Genomic DNA, 17,698 nt, shown 5'->3' on the forward strand with positions numbered 1-17,698 from the left:
AGATAGGCACTCACTCGACGGGCTTGAGGAGGGGTGGGAGAGCGCAATAGGGATCGAAGGGTCGGTAGGGAGAGGCAGAACGGGGATTACAGCGTTACGACACACGCCGCACCTCTCGGCGCGTCGTTCACAGTGGGGTATATGCGTGGGTGCAGTGTTAACGAGAGAGAGAGAGAGAGAGAGAGACGGCGGGCAAGATATGAAGGCTCTTCCCTGCTGACGGGGCCGAGCGTGTCGCACGGGCGTGGGTGTCATGCAGCGCGGGACCACAATGGGGCGAATGAAACGTGGCGGCGGGGTGTCGAAAGTCGAGCAGAGAGTTCGGAAGACAGGCGCGGAGGGACAATGTAAGGGCTCCTTCTACCTCGGCTCGGCATGTGTCGAGGTTTTCTTTCTTTATTATTCCTCCGCTTTTCTCCTTTTCGGGCAGAAAGCTGTGGTGCACTGGCACTCTTTTATAATGAGCCGTGGACCCCGCCTTGTTAAGGCTTGCGTTGTACTTGTGGCCTCGGGGTCCAGAGGTTTTGCGGCAGCGAACTTGTCGCCGGCTGTATGGGCGAGAATTGCCGCAAGAGCGGCGAAGCCGAACGAGCGTTTCGTGTGGGCGTGTGCGTGAAGGAATGGTCCTTGAGGACATACGTAATGGCTTGTCATGGTGCTTCGCGCTGTGTGCCGTAGGCTAAGAGCACCGTGAGCGTTTTTATTCTCCGCAGAGAGGAAAAACCAAAGCTATAGCAACAGCAGTGGCATTGTTCTTATCCTTCATCTGTTCTTTGTTGTTGTAGAGAAAGGTTTCAGATATGCTCAGAATGTGTTTTTTATCAGGATGTTCATCTCGAAAACTGTGCACCACTTCGAAAGTAAATACATATAGGCTAAAAGTTACTTGATGTAAATATTCTTTAATATTATTAGTTGAACATTACCTTCAGTTACATTTTTTTCTTTCGCCACGTTGGTTAGGTATGTCGAGCAGATTTCGATTTGTAGCCGTTGTTGGAATTTACAACTCGTGCCCTTCGGTTTTAACTTTACACAGAGATGGCCAGAACAAGGTCACTCATCTCGATGTGATCTAGGAAAGGTCGTAACATTGACCCCTCCTTGTACAGACATTTCACTAAGGAATGCTAGAAGCAGTTTCATATGATTAGTTCTTGATTATTAAAGCGAAAGCTTTATTGGCCGCAAACTTGCGATTTCGCCGTGGCAGCGCTCCGAGGAGGCACATGACGTCACAACGCGTGCCTCGCCGCGCATATTTCTCTCTCTCTCTCTCTCGCTCCCTAGTCACTACTGCGCATGCGCCACTAGTAGCACCGAGCCACAGGTATTCCGCCGCTGCGCAGCGCCGCGCCTTTCCGCCGCCGCCATTTGGTATGACGTCACACCGCGTTCCTCGTCGTTGCGCTCGCCTCCGCTCGCTTCGCCAGCTGCGTCGCATGCCTGATAACATGTCGGAGGATAGAAAAGGAGAGCTCGCGTGCGCCGCAACCACAGTTGAGGCGGCAGTATGGACGGCGACAATTCTGATAAGCAGGAGGAGGCCTGGAATCGACATCGGAACGAGATGAAGAGGAAACGAATCGCCCAGGAAACAAACGAACGGCGCGCCGAACGGCTGGCTAAACACCGCAACATAGCTAGACAACCAGACTAACCTGGATTTTCAATCAAGATTAACCAAGGTTAACCATGCTATGCCTTAGCTTTCGCTACGTATATCCTGGCATAGCCGAGCTAAGCCACTGACATTTTTTTCGTTCTTTCATTCGCGTAAATAAGGTCTTAAAAAATACTGATGGATATATTGGGAAGCACCTTAAAGTGCTCTCCAATATCCTCGATCCCAAATTAGTTCGTTGCAGTCGTTCGCAATCTCGTTGTTACGCTAGCGCTACGACGGTACACAAATTGTGTCGATGGAGATTGAAGCCTCCATTGGAAGGTTTTTCGCATGTTGTTGTTGCATTGGAAGCAGGGAATGGCTGCAAGCGTTTTTCAGCCGGCAGACAGCACCCGCCAAAAGGAAATTCCCAAGAATTGATCATGGCTGTAAGGTGGAACCTTCTTTTGCACGTACTAACCAATGGCAGTTTTCATTCCATCACCTAGCCATTTCGTGATGGAGTCATCTTCCTAGAAATAAAGCTGAAATAACTGACCACGATACATTCAAAAATGCACTTCACGAAATGTTGCGAAATTGAGAAATCGAACAAATTCATATTAGTGTACCTTCATTTTCCGAAGAAGATCGATATCTTCTAGCCGACATTCACGACTTATGAGGCACTTATTTCAGGTCTTCAGGTTTGTGAGGCACTGAATGCAGGTGGATTAAGAAAGAAGAGCGAAAAAAAGAAATAAAAAAGAAAGAGAGAGAGAAAGAGAAAAACAAACAAACGAAGGAACAAGCGTGCTAATTTGGATTAGTTGGTTGAACATCCACATACCCAACAAACAGCGCTGACAACAGGACTACGAGAAGCCTTATGCAGACGTGTAAATAGTGACGGTGAAGTGAAAGCCGCCTGCGAAATATAACGCAAGAACCGCTTTGTGCCCTGCAAGACGAATGTCAGTTACTGATGAGATCCCCTTGACTTGCGGCAAAGCTTATGTAGGGAAAACTAGAAGTTATCCTAACGACAGGTTGCGCGAATATTCTAACTCGCTAAAAGGAGGAAAAGGTAGCAGTTCGGCCTTACATGGTAACACGTATAGGTGCTCACCTGTCTTTGATAGGACCTGCGAACAGCGATCAGCGATCGAATATCGCGAACAGCGAGCAAGAGAGATTTGAAAAGCGTGTATCGTTCAAAAAAGAGGCTCCGCTTGCGTTCGCATGACATGTATTTTACTGCATGAAAAAGAGAATCTGTATTCCCATAACTATTTTAAAACATATTGTCGCCCACTATGTTTTAAAACATATTGTCGCCCACACCTCCCTGCCTTCTTCTTTTCTCTTTCCTCCTCCCTCCTCCTCCTCGTCGCCCACAATGATCATGATCTATCTATCTATCTATCTATCTATCTATCTATCTATCTATCTATCTATCTATCTATCTATCTATCTATCTATCTATCTATCTATCTATCTATCTATCTATCTATCTATCTATCTATCTATCTATCTATCTATCTATCTATCTATCTATCTATCTATCTATCTATCTATCTATCTATCTATCTATCTATCTATCTATCTATCTATCTATCTATCTATCTATCTATCTATCTATCTATCTATCTATCTATCTATCTATCTATCTATCTATCTATCTATCTATCTATCTATCTATCTATCTATCTATCTATCTATCTATCTGATCATTTTGTTGTCCACCTGGGTCACTGGGTATTTAGTGGTGGAATGGGTAGGGCATCGGGCTGTTGTGCTGAAGTAGCGGGGTTTGAAATCAACCATCGGACCAACTTGGGTCCCTGAGTATGTGGAAGATGAAGTAGTTTAATGACTGGAAAATGTAGAGAGGTCGGCCGCAAAATGGAGCATCTGGCCTGCTACTCTACGTAAGGGAAGGGGAAGAAGGGAAGAAAAAGGGTCACAATGGGGGATCACAACGAAAAGGCTCACAACGAGGTGAAGGACACATTGCATAACTGGTATCACAAGCGTGAGCCCAGGCCCGTGTCGCCTAAGAAACGTGAAAGAGCATGCTTTGTCTCTATCGTCTGCCAACTCTATGGCCATGCGCCTCGCAAGAGGTCCTCCGACAGCGGTCTATTGTGTAAATGTATGTGGAAGTTTGCACATACGTACCACTCTTCAACGAACCCCTAATTTATTTATTTATTTTATTTATTTACATATACTGCCATCTTGCATAGCAAGATATTGCAGGAGTGAGTGCATACATATGTCAATCAGTTGAAGAATACATTTGAGTGGCAAAAAGAAAACAAACAATCGAAAAAAAAACAATATCAGGAATAGCTAGTTGATTAATGAACATGATTAGGTAATAGGTTGGCAAATACATCACTTGGTAACTCGCGCAAGGACCCCTCGAGGCCATTCCAAATCACAATTGTATGCGGAAAAAAGGAAAACCTAAAACAATCAATCGTTGCATTCAAAGGAACAATGTTAAGATGATGACTTCTTCTGGTGGGCCGAGAAGAAGGGTTAGTGAAAACAATAGGCGCATTGACATAAGTTTTCCCATGAGCAATTTTATGTAGCAGAACAACACGGTCACAAGTACGTCTATGGGCCAGTGGCTTTAGTAGTAGCTTGCTAGCATGCGATGTCGGTGAGAAATGGCGGTCATAACGATTATATATAAACCTTATGGCCTTTTTCTGAATAGACTCAAGCATGTCTATGTCTTTGGAATGATGTGGCGACCACACTACCGACGCGTATTCAAGTAGAGGCCTTATTAGTGATCTGTATGCCGTTAATTTACATTCTTTAGTTGCATCTCGTAAGGTTCTTTTAAGATAACCCAGTTTTCTCAACGCCTTGTTGGTACGCCGGCATGGGATTGGGTCGGTACCACTGTTGGAGGAAACTCTTTGGCTTCGGCTCGGGGTAGTGCGTATGTGCTACGCGGTCTGTGCTAGTCTCCAATGAACCTCTTTGATGCGAACCTGGGTTACTCGGCGTATGCCAGCAGGTGTGCACTGCTCTTCAATGAATGTCCTTGATGCCAATTTGGCTAACTAGGCTTGTGCCACTGGAAATGTGCCGCTCTACAATGGCGAACAAGATCCCTTAAATTTCTCCGATGCTGAGCGGAATCGAACCTACGTCACAGTGGTTCCTCAAGGACAGCAATCCCAAGCGTTAGCAGGCTTTGCCAAAAATGCACTGGATATGTGCTGCTTTTCAATCAACGCCTTTCACGTCAACGCCTTAGCGAGCTGCGCCATGAATGCAATAGGTATGTGCATCCCTTCAGAGAATTTCTCGCCAACGTGAGTTACTGAGCGATGGGGCGATTCTCGACGTTCGCAGGCACCGAAGCGCCACGCTTCTCGTCTCGGAGGCCACTCGTGCACTTCTTGGCAGTGCCACTAGACGGCGCAGCGTGTCCAAAAAGAAGACGCGTTTCTCAAAAAGATGACGCGTTTCTCAGCGCTCGCGAACACTAGCGCGCCATGCATTTTCGGAGACCATGCGCAGACTTCGTGGCGGCGACGCAAGATGGCGCCTAAGGTCCTTAGCGAAGCGCGGCAGACGAGTCCCACTGCAGTACACTCCTCATACATACCTGGTTTCGACGGGTGCAATACGATGTGTCCCTATGTTGATTCAGTGCTAACGCGTTGCTGTCGACAGTCATCGTGAGGTGGGTTCTGCCGCAATTATTTCTTGTCCTGTTGGTTGCTGTTTGTCCACATGCGTTCTTTTTGTTACCCCTGCATCCCTTTGTTTTAGTTTGCTTTTTCTTGTTGTTTAGAAGTGCCTTCAATTTGCCTGCGTTATAGATGGGGTTAGGGATAGTTGTCCGTCCGGCCGTAGCTCTTACCTCAGTCTGCTTTAATTGTGTGTGTGCGCGTGCGTGCGTTTGTTACGTTGATGTTGGCTTTCTTTTTGCTTCCCGCCTTTTTCTTGTATACACATACACACGCACAAAGAAGTGGTACACATGGCCGCATTCCTTACCGTCTCTCGACTTCTCATTGATGCTACAGCGGACGTGGCTACCACAGCCTGAGAACCTGTAGCATAGTTCGATCCTCTCCGGACCTTGCAGATTCATCAAGTCGTAGTCGCTTCGCGAGCTTGAGTGGTGCTTCAACCTGTGAGCCAGATCGTTGCTGGCCAAAAAAGGAAAAGTACACGAGATTATGGTAGGTGCAGCAAACACTGGCGTGAAAGCTCATAATGGCAGAAACAGTGTTTTAGGATAAAAAAAATCTAATTTTCTGTGTTTGCCAAACATGTGGAATAATGTGAAATCTAAAAAAATTCTGTAATATGGAAATCCAACTTTTGCAGAATTCTTGTAGACAACGTAACAAATTCGCTTAAGATATAAATTGACATATGGAATTTGTTCGCCTTGGATGGTCCAATGGATGCCGTTTACAGAACCGTGATATCTGTTCTTGACGCAGAGCTATTAATTTGTAAACTTCGTACTTCTATATTTTTCAAACTTTCGAATTTCTGAAATATCTTGTTTAAATAATTCAGGCCCTAAATCAAAATTCCGCTTCCAACAGTAACTAGAATTTGACTTTCACTCTCAAATGCAACAAATTCAATTAAAATTGGTCCAGGGGTTATCTCAGAAAAACGTTTTTTCATTTTACTTGTATTTGAATAGGCCGCGTCGGACTTGATCCGAGCTAAAGCTTCCTCTTAAGATGGGCTATTCAAAGAAGCGGATATTAGTTGCTGGAGAAATTGAAACACATCATTGACTAAGTGACGTAAATTTGCTAGTTAACTTCTTTATTACTTTGCGGCACATATAACAATTTAGGAATTAGTGCCATGGTGAGTTTGCAAGGCAAATCCACTTGGAACGAATTGTAATAATAGAAAGAGTTTCGATATATGTGCCCTAATACATTCTGTAATAATGCATTACGCTTCACTTACAAATAAGCCGTTGTTTTGTGCATTTAATCGCTAAAGTAACTGGAATTCTCATTTACTTCGTCGCACACTTTGGCAATAATTATCTCCACTCTGCCATCCTGAAAATATATTCTAAGTTGGTATGCCCTGCCATCTCACCGGCTACAAGTCATAAATTGCAATGTGTGCTGTGAAGTAATTAACCAGGAAGTTAATTAGTTATTTAATTAATAATATCTGTTCTGATTTCTTGGGCAAGTAATGCTCGCCTCTTTGAATGATCGCTCTCCAACACTATAATTATGCTATCTGCCACAGGCCATTTTTAAAATTCTATAAAGTATAAAAATAATTACCCGATATCATTAAATTATTGTGCTTTGTGCCTGTTCCCTGGCGTAGATTCCTTTCACTGCTAGCATTTACTTTTATATTGCATTCCTATATACCCTTGATTCGTTTTACTGAACCGAAAACGTGTAAAGCAAGTGAACAGGCTCACGAATACGTTTAATGAGATTAGCATTCTTTGGGAATATCACCCATGTTGCGGTATGTATACGTGTTTACATAACATTCAGATGGACGGCTTAATTTCGAAGCTTTGAGTGAAATGTTAACACCCATCTATAGCTTCTTAGTTGCGTGTTTCTCAGCGAATAATATGTGCATTAGCTCCTGACCACCAGGGGAACTTACAGACGGCCAATACCACTCGCGCGGTGACGCTGTGCAACATTGCAGTTGTTTTTAGTCAGTTATGTGCACAATTATGAAAAAACATGTGCATACTTGAGGTCGTGACGTCTTTCCATGCAGACCTCGCCGCGATGACTTAGCGACTAGTCTGTTTCGCTGGGTCAAATCGCGGCCGCGACGGCCGCATTTCGATGGGGGCAAAATGCAAAAATCCCCGTGACCCGTACATTGTGGGCCCGTCAAAAATTCCCTGGCGGTCAAAATTAATCTGGAGTACCCCACTACGTCGTGCCTCATAATCAAATAGTGGTTTTGGCACGTAAAACCACAGAATTCATATATTCATTCGTTCAGTGCAGCTGGCGCTCCTGTAAATCTAGAGCCAGGCCAGGATAATATAACGACTCTATTGCAAATTCGTTTGCATTTTGCGCTTCGTCAGTAGTCCAACAGCGCTCCGCCTACGCTATAACCACAATTGGCCGCTTGTGAGAGATTGGTGATAGGAAAGAGACCCACCCCACGCACTGAGCGAATGAAATAGGTAGAAAATACCTGCCGAAATTACTGTCGTCATGTGTGATATTATTTCTGTGCTCACACGCCCAACAATTGCACAGAAACAGAGAGCAGAAAGAATGAGGAGATGCAGACGAAGAAGAAATAGCAGGGAATAAGGGAACAAAGCCGGAATACCAGGGAAACAACTGAAGGGAATAAGCCGGGTTCAAGACGATCTTGTTGTAGGCCATCTATCTGGAAGAACAACACGTGGCGTGGTACACAAGTTACACGCTGTCACCTCTTCTGTGAGAATGCTTTGCCAACTCCAGTTTCAGAAAAAGGATACTTTCTAAACTAGCACCCAACAAGCGTCCCGGTAGCTGGAAGGAGTGGACCACTCACCCCACGAAATTGCGAAAAACTATATGGTGGCCACTTTTGGCGCAGCACATCAAGAACGTACTGGGCCAGGAGGCATGAGCCTACCTGCAGGCCAACACTGGACCCGTAAATTATTTGAGATTAATAAATGTTATTTATCTCACGCTTTCAGTGTGATAACACATCGTTTGCATCGTTTGCTCATTTAGTCTCAATAAAATTGGAAGCACAGTTGATGAGACAACACTTTATCAGTGTGCTTACGAAGTCACCGACCTCTTCGTCTTGCGCCCAATTTTCCCTCATTCGGATTTGACGGTTCTCTTTCCAACGCCTTTGCAACGCATCCATGTATATTAACAAGCAATAGAACCTTGACAAATGGTAACCGTGGTTCTCTTGGCCATGGTGGGAACGTAAAGCGCCCTACAGGACTACAAGTGCCACGGGAAACGTGGTCAAGTTTGTGGTAGCCAGTGACGTGTTATGCCCTCTCATCTACGGCGCCAAGATTGGGAAGAGCAGCTGCTCGTGAAGTAACTGTATCGTAGAACGCAATAGCTACTAAAGAAAAGGAAATCAGCGCCATACTTTGGTTTGGGCATTGTAACTGTTTGATTCAAAGTGTTACACCTGAAATAGTCGTTGCAGAAGTGGAGTACTAGCCCCCAGCGTTCCCAGGCTCAGTAAGTATCTCGGATTGAATGAGCGAACACAATGCAAATAATCTTCGGTGGTCTCGGAAAAGTAACACAGAACTAATATAGCAGAGTGTTGGTGTAGGCCAGTTGGTGACTGATGATTTTGGGAAGTAAGCGCAAGCAAAACACGAGACTTGAAGAAAGGAACAAGAAGAAGCTTCGTGTTTCATGTTGTCCCTTTCTTCAAGTCTCGTGTTTTGCTTGCGCTAACTTCCCAAAATCAGAACGTATAATTTCACATATACGGCTATTGATCAACATTGTCAGTCTGTCTGAGTTCATTACGGGACATACACTCCAGCCCAGAGACCTAGAGCTATAGCCTCATCCATCTTTTTTTTTATGAGCTATAAAAGAACAATCATAATGTCAATGTAAGCACCGCATCAGCAGCCCTTGAGTGTGTCTTCCTTCCTTTGTACTCATTCTTTAGCGGGAACTTTATGCCTGTTCCACAAACTGTTCCCACTTTCCTTTTTAATCACGAGTAGAGTATAACTTTGCTCTGCTTGGTCCGTCCTCATTTACTCATTTATTTTGTGCTCTTTGTTACTTATCCTGAAGTCTATCATTTTCTCAATGTAAGTCGTAGCGCGGCCCACAGACTATTCTAAAATTTTTCGTTGACGTTCAAATTTCGACGACACAGGGAGTACCGTCAGAGCTGAGAGACTGTACGTTTTTCTTTACAAAGATAAAATACAAATAAGTGTTGACAGCAGGACGGCCTTTACTCACAGGTCGTACGGAGATCCGTGTAGCGGGGTCGCCGCGAAGTGCTTGAAGTCGTGCTCGGCGGCACATTCTTTGACCATCCCCGCGGAAGTGTAGTCGGGTGGTGGCCTGGCGATCATCAACGCGCGTGCTTCAGGACCCCTCAAATTTTCGGCTGGCCCCACCAGGGAATCGAGCGCCACAGTGTGCTGCTGCCCCCTCGGTCCGCCACCGGAATTGGGCTCAGCGCTGATGGCCTCAGGACTCGCCAGTGGTGCGCCGGCGTCGTAGAGAGGGTATCGGAACGGGCTACTCTGCTGAACGGGCTTGCACGGACGAGGAGAGCCTACTGCGACGAGAGCGGAGTAACGCTCTGATCAAAACAAACATTTATTTGGAACACGTGCCATACATCAGTGTGTCCGTTCCAGGACTCGCATATTTTTCTCGACGGATACTTAATTGCACCCCTCGCTTAGCTTATTAACAAACCAGCTGTGCTTGCTACAGAGAATTCAAACTTGTAGCATCGAAATGTTTGCAAGTGGTAGTCGGGAAAACGGCGGCATGGCTGAAGCTACGGGCTCGCATCAGGTTGTCCACTTTCCAGTTCATGATTATATCGCGCTCAGTGTTACATTGACGAACGTGAATGACAGGACGCGGACGTACATTGCGTTACGTACATCCGCGTCCTGTCCTTCACGTTCGTCAGTGTAACACTAAGCGCAATATAATCATGAACGTCCACCAATTAGCCCCGTTCACTGCTTTACTACTTTTCCGTTATTTAGCGACTGCTTCTTACTCATATAACGTACTGCGACACCGGTCAGTCTCGCAAATGTTTAAAATAATTTGGCAATTGTTTTCCACCTGCACGCGATAGTGTTTGGGGAAATCCGTTCTCGCCACTATCTCATTTCGTCGTCTCAGAAGGCAGTGAAGGCAATTTTGTGCTTTCTGAGAACGTCTGATTTGCACGAGTGGCTTTGACTTGAGTACTGTTCGTGCACGCCTCTACACACTCTCTCACTCCCTTCTCTCTCTTCCCATTCTTCCCATTCTATATATATATATATATATATATATATATATATATATATATATATATATATATATATATATTTCTCTCTTGTTAGTACGATATTTACCCCTGGCACAAATGTGGCAGAGTGTGCTTGGTTACAATACTCTGCTTGGCGGCACCAGAAATCTTGTACGCGCTTTGTTCGTGCTTGTCTCCCTTTCTTTCTATCTCCCCGTTCCACTCTGTTTCTCTTTTTATCCCCCTTAATCCTTCCCCCATGCGCAGGGTAGCCAACCGGAACTACCTCTGGTTAACCTCCCTGCCTTTCTCTGCATTATTTTCTCTCTCTCTTTCTCTCTCTTGGGTACTATCACTCTGTTGCTGTATCCACGGTACAGCTTCCAAGTTTATATTACCGCGTTAGCAGAACTTTCGCCTAACTTTTTTGCAACGTCAGTAAGCGTCACTATAATACGCAAGTTTCTGCGCAAGCATGGTAGCTGCTCAACTCGTCACTCTGTAATTTATAGGAAACAAGCGCACCCCTTGATTTACGGCTACTGTGCCCATGGAGTAATTTTTCGTAATCAGTGGCGTCTCAGGTATGTCTGAATCTAAGATGAAATGCTTTAAACTGTCTTTTGAAACAGTGCATCTGTTTGATTTACCAGGAGAACGCACAAATCTTCCCTAATAATAAACGTGTTAGGTTCGCTCAACGTTTTACGAGTTCGGTTCTGAACGGCGTGCTGTTGGCGTTTCTAGCTGGGAAGCGATGTAACCACTGTCAATGCCGCCAGTTTAAGTGCCGACGGTGATAAGGTGTTACGAGAAGGTGTTAGAGCAATATCCCGGTAACTTTCTGCAGAACCCGCAGCAGCAATTAAGTGGCTATGGCGTTGCGATGCTGAGCTCGAGGTCGAGGGTTTGATTCGGCACGTGGAGTTCGCATTTCGATAGGGACGAAATACAAGAGCGTTGGCGTACCTGTATATTTACGTTCACTTTAAGGAACCCTGGGTGATCAAAAGTAAACCAGGATTCCCAACTACGGCGTGCCTCGTAATCATATCATGGATTTGACACCTAGTACCCCAGAATTTAATTCTAATTTGCCCTAATTGCTGCAGAATATGTCTGCACGTTAATCATAGCTCACGTCTGCTCAACAAAAGTGTATTGGAAAGCTGTACGTAGGAAGACAGCAAAAATACTCATACTTTCCACCGAAATGCAGAGTGGTTACTAAATGTAGTAATAATGTAAATGCAGAAATGTAATATTAACGAAATAAGTAATAACGAAAGTAACGACGAAAAATTGCGGTACTACTGGGGTGAGGAAATGGTATGATTGATACCGAGTATGTTATTTCTGGACCTAGCTGCAGTCCTTAATGCGCACTAACGTGCTTGAGATCAGCCACTGAATTCCGCATTGAGCCACTCACGACCATATTCCCGCTGACATGATTACAGGAGCATTAATAAAAATATGAAATGTTTGTCCTGTCTGCAGCTATTTAAGGACAGAACACATGCTGAGGGACAAAATGTTTCATGCCATATTTTGCAATTGGCTATATTTAAGAGGGTAGAGGCAGCAGGATTATTATTACATTACTTTTTTGCGACCTATGGTGATTGGCGGCGTGGGTCAATACTGATTGCTGACCGACGTAAAACACAGAAACAGTTTGCGAAAGTTGTCTACAGATTTAATTAATTGGCACGACGCTGAGTAGAAAGTCTGCAGATATGCAACTCGACGTAAATATGGCATGATTTTCTATATCGAGGTGTACACCTAACTGAAAGTTTTCTCATTTAGCTGCTGTGTCGTTCATTGTGTCTTGGATTTAACAATTACAACAGTTCGGAGCTTCGGTCCACTCTTCATACTTGGTACATTTGTAAGACCTTGTAGTAAGTCAGCTATAAATTTTTACAATATAAGCAAACGTCACTATTAGCACACGCGATCCCGGTGCGTGGAAGAAAACAAAAAAGTATTTTTTTCTATAGTTTCATGGCCGATTTTTCTTTAAAAAATAATTAATTTACATACACCTCACACGCTTTGATGTAAATGTTGTCACCATGAACATATCTACTTTCCGCTTCGTCACCTTGCTAGATTCGATGACCTTCACATGGCGTTAACGTGAAACGCATGCAAGTTGTGATTAGTCACTACGTAGGTGAATAGAGCTTCGTTTAACGTCAAAATCACTGATCCACATAAGCAAACAAACGCGATCGCCTGTGGCGGGGAAGTCCATAAAGACATTTTCATGAAGCTGTTGCGCAGGAACCATGGTATTGCCGAACCTTATAAATGAAGCGTGTTGCATGCTTCGACGTAACTGCTTGTCTTTTTTTTAAATTCGTCTGCTTCACGATTATGTCGACTGGAACTCGTTCTTGTAGCGAAACTATGGCTTGATTCCGAGAATGACCGATACCTAAGTTGCCAAAAAGTCTGAAGTACAACAAAAACTGATCCAAAGATGTTAGCATAAAAAAATATCGAAAGCTGCCGTCTGACCTGGCCACAAGCTGAAATCAACAAGTGAACCAGCGAAGAGCCGCAGTCTCACCACCTTTGCCGTACTGCCTCTTATTACTAGACTTTCTTATGACTAGACTATGACTTAGACTTTCTTTGCGATATAACCCTTCACTCCTAGTATGAGGTAACTCACCTGAAGGACTGATGTGACACGACGTGAAACCCCCCGGTTGGCAGAAGTGGGACTTTATCTGCACGTTTCAAAACAACAAGTTAAATGATGGGTTCAGAGGCGTTGTTTCCGCAGTTTGACTAGCTTTCTATGATAAAGCTGTGACGTGAAGCTCGTCATGGCAGTAATTATGCAACTAGAAGAAACTTTAACCAGTCAAACTATTCGCATGCTGGCTTCTCAAAGTAACACTGCAAATACGTAGTGAATAGAACCAGATGTCATACATTTACAACGTCAGAAAGGTTGCCCTCACAATAATAAAATTGGTGACACGCGTGACTAAAGTAACATGAAGGCAATTTATAAAGGACGGAATGGGACGTCCGTTTACTGGTTTCAAAATTCCAGTCACAAGCCTAGTTTCATCACAACTTACAGCTTCGTTTGTTGCAATTTTAACGATTCCTAATTTATACTGATTTCCAATGTTGCTGTGCAATAAGCACTATTATTCCTAGCTTTTGTCATAGCGGATTATTGTGCGACCATTCGTGACCAAGACATAATTTTGTTTCTTGAAAAAGTGTAAGGAGACCTACGAGACGTTTTGTAAGCTGCTTAAATGGCTAATCAGCGCAGGACTGATTATGTGATACAGGGCTTCTTGCATGAAAACCACAAATCGCTTGCACAAACCCCAAACCACAAATTTAGCAGGACGCTGACCTCGCTTCTTGAGTCATGCGTTTTCTCGTCGCTATGCCCCGTGTTGTAGACGCATTATAACGTAAGCAACAAAACTTATGCCAGGTAGCAAAATAAGTAATGACTGCCCTTCAAGAAGGCCGGGCTTTTTAAGCGATAGAAGTATTCCAAAAGCCTAAAGAAAGAACGAAAACATGAATTCCCTTCTGTACCTTCACTGACCAACGATAATTTAGCTGTTACCTTCTTTTAAAGCTGTGACTGTTTCTATCTAAGTATCCATAGTAAAACTGAGTTTCCCGACGTACTACGAGTATTTCTAGTTGAATTCTGTTGAGCCAAAAATGTAGGGTTGCGCAGTGGTTACGGTCACAAGCGAGGCTAAGTGTTCTATGTTCGGACACGGAGGCCACATTCCCATGAACAAGAACTCCAAAAATGCTTGTGTACGGACATCTTATCGGAACTTAGGCAATCACAAGGTGGTCAAAACTAATTCGGAGTTCTCAGCAATGGCGTCCTTCGTGGACCTCGCAGGACTTCATAAAACCAGTCAATCAATCAATGAGCAATCAATCGGTCAACCTAACGAGGTTGTCCTACTTAGAGGAACACAAGTATCTCGACACGCAACCTTGCTTACCTCTAGAGCGTCTCGGGAAGAAGCCTTGCTCTGGACGCCGTACGATTCCCACATTATCTTTAGATTTTTTTACTGATTCTCTTAATTGGTCGGCTTCTAACGTTTAGCAAACTCTTCTGCACCAAATTACGCTCATAGACTTTAAGGACTAACGCTGAGGGATTCGTGATAAACTCATATCTGTCAAGCTGTCACAGTTCACGGTTGCTGGCTTCGGGAACAAATTAACAATCTCCCCAGACTCGAGGGGCCCGAACGGCCAGATTTCAGATGATGGCCCTTCCGAGACACGAGATGACACACGCTGCGATCGCGGCATCCGGCCACGCGCGTCGTCAAAAAAACGCGTCGCTATTGGTGAACCGAGCGAACAGACGGGCCAATCGCGACGCAGCGTGGGACGGCGGAAGCTCTCGGGAGACCGGCCTTCGTTTCGACTTCTGCGTTGATGTTGTTGCGCGGTTGATGGCTCGCCGTGTTTCCTGCGCACTTGTTGTCGTTATTCTTCCGACGTGTTTCGGTTGCTGGTTTCCTTTGCGGAGGCGAGACACCGGTAGTGTGCAAGAGTGCTGGATTTCACCTGGGCCCACGTTGTTAGCGCGTTTAGGAATGGTAAACCTTAGTTTTCTGCCATCTCACCATCAGTCACGTCACGAAATTACTTTTTATGTGGAAAGACCGGCACAAACACTTAGGGATGCTTTAAATGAATGAATGAATGAATGAATAGCAAGAACTATCCTCTTGTGGATGGGTTCATACAAAAATCCTGCATGAAGTTGAGACCTGTCCTCACAGGTGTCTTTCTCACCACTGCCGGGCTACTGAGTAGTTTAACCAGATTGTGTGTAATTCGATTTGCTAATTAAATTGTGAGAAGCTCATTCTGAGCAAAAAATAATTTAGTGTCAAAAAAGAAAGAGTGATGCAAAAGGAGGTGACTGCTTGGGCAGGATACAGTACAAGCTATATTCGGATCCCGTTTTTCTTTAACAAACTGCGGGAAATGATGATATGAGCACTCTGAGTTCTCGCCCTCCCTTGTCACAGGAGGGCGAGAACACAATGATTGATTGCGAATTGAACACATTGATTGATTGACTGGTTTTATGAAGTCCTGTGAGGCCCATGAAGGACGCCATTGCTGAGAACTCCGAATTAGTTTCGACCACCTTGTGATTGCCTGACACAAACTAATTTAGTGTCAAAAAAGAAAGAGTGATGCAAAAGGAGGTGACTGCTTGGGCAGGATACAGTACAAGCTATATTCGGATCCCGTTTTTCTTTAACAAACTGCGGGAAATGATGATATGAGCACTCTGAGTTCTCGCCCTCCCTTGTCACAGAAGATGTAGCTGGCAATGGTAAACGAGTTGAAACACGCCAGATATGAGGAGCAGAACTGCATCCGGGTTCCTGGACCTTGAATACGGGTAAGTGGCGAACGCAAGCCAAGGTGATGGGAATGTCTCCAACAGACAATAGTTAGTGCCGACAGGCTTCAGCTCCAAGAATTTTACGAATTTATTCACGTCTGCGTTGAAGTGGACATGGCTGCAGCTATGCCACTGCACTTAACAAGGTGCAAATAATTGCACGTGATGTGAACAAAACACCTGCAGTCTGTTATCGCTCACACAAATTTAAGATTTTTTTAATTCTTGCAGAAACTTAGGTCGCACAGTTGGGCGTTATTGTAAGAGAGTCAAAACAGCAATAATACAAAAAAAATTATGGGAACATCAGGCACATTCATACTTGCACGTTCAACTAAAGCTTAAATATTCAAAGGACGAGGAAAACACGTTTCCGCGAATGTCCACGACACTGACAATGAGTAAAAAGAAGTTAATTCTGTCGATTAGTTGGCCGAGTATTCGTGCATTCTCCACGTTGAAAACAACTTGTTCTTAGTACATTTCTAACAGCAAAGAAATATTTAGCGCAATACCTCTACTATATGTAAATAAGTTGGGTCATGTGTTGTGACTAATTTATTCTTCAAGGTGTGCCCAATATTGTTAAATGTGTATTTTAAGCCACTGTAAGCGCTACAATTCAATCGTTTTCATCTGGCCCTTTAAACTCGCGCATACGTGTAGCGATCACAGTTCCAGTTTACACCAAAAAATACTTAGTGCCCTTCCACTCTGTGAAGAAGGATTACCTCGCAGAGCTGTGTATGTGGGCCCCTTAATGGTAAACTGCACCTCCGGTGCGGGTTAGCCCGGCATTGCGTTATCTTCGGTATCGGCCCACCTATGGGGAATGCTTAACGCCTGCTTCACCTCCGCCACGGGTCGGCCCGGCATTGCACTGTCTCCGGGATCGGGCCACGTATGGGGAGGGTTTCTTTTTTTTTAAATTTTTTTGCTTATCATGCTCATGACACGAAAACTTCCTTGGATGGTGGAGGTATGCAGCTTCGCTGTAAAACTTCACTCCCATACTACAACCTCGCTCAGTAAGGACTGTCACCGCAAGTGCATACCAGAGCGCGAAGGATACAAATGAAAGAGTACAAGTTTTTCTTGCTTCAGGGCCTTGAAAAAGCTGTCTTTAATTGCTCAATGAAGGAAGTTGCATTGAATGGTCAAACAAACGTGTTAGTCTTCGCATATTCTTGAAAGCTGGCTTCTCCTCAATAAATACGTCTATGAGGGAAAGCATCTTTTCAGACTGAACGACCCCTACAAGGAACGAGCTCGGTCGTTGGCGGGACTCGTCTCTTCCGAAGGCAAATATATATATATATATATATATATATATATATATATATATATATATATATATATATATATATATATATATATATATATATATATATATATATATATATATATATATATATATATCACGAATGTGATAACCGTTGGAGATAGTCTAGCACCAGCTTAACAACAGCGAACAGCACGAGCTCTTTCGCACAGTAACCGTACAGGTTGTCATCGAGCTGCGGCCAAAAGCACCAGGTGGGTCTGCTTCATTACATTAAACCCGCGTGTGAAGCAGAGTCATCCTGGCGATTAAGGGAGCAGATGAGCATGAGAAGGTCATAATAATGTTGTAGGCA

At 44.3% G+C, this 17,698-nt stretch overlaps 1 protein-coding gene and 1 long non-coding RNA gene across 6 annotated transcripts in view; one reads left to right on the top strand and one right to left on the bottom strand.

Moving 5' to 3' along the window:
* LOC135914659 (uncharacterized) overlaps positions 1–17,698 on the top strand; it is a 77,142-nt gene that overhangs the window by 45,446 nt on the left and 13,998 nt on the right. The window lies entirely within an intron of this gene.
* The window catches only part of LOC135914658 (uncharacterized), a 79,541-nt gene that overhangs the window by 38,241 nt on the left and 23,602 nt on the right, over positions 1–17,698 (bottom strand). For 2 of the 3 annotated variants that reach the window (XM_065447590.2, XM_065447588.2), the window contains exons 2-4: positions 13,296–13,353; positions 9,586–9,910; positions 5,639–5,793 (exon numbers count right to left, since the gene is read on the bottom strand). In XM_065447590.2, coding sequence (XP_065303662.1) covers positions 5,639–5,793; positions 9,586–9,910; positions 13,296–13,353 — 538 coding nt within the window. The remainder of the gene's footprint in view (positions 1–5,638; positions 5,794–9,585; positions 9,911–13,295; positions 13,354–17,698) is intronic. The other variant, XM_065447589.2, reaches the window with a different exon arrangement.

This window comes from Dermacentor albipictus, chromosome 4 (genome assembly GCF_038994185.2).
Source record: "Dermacentor albipictus isolate Rhodes 1998 colony chromosome 4, USDA_Dalb.pri_finalv2, whole genome shotgun sequence".
In the NCBI taxonomy this organism is placed as follows: domain Eukaryota; kingdom Metazoa; phylum Arthropoda; class Arachnida; order Ixodida; family Ixodidae; genus Dermacentor; species Dermacentor albipictus.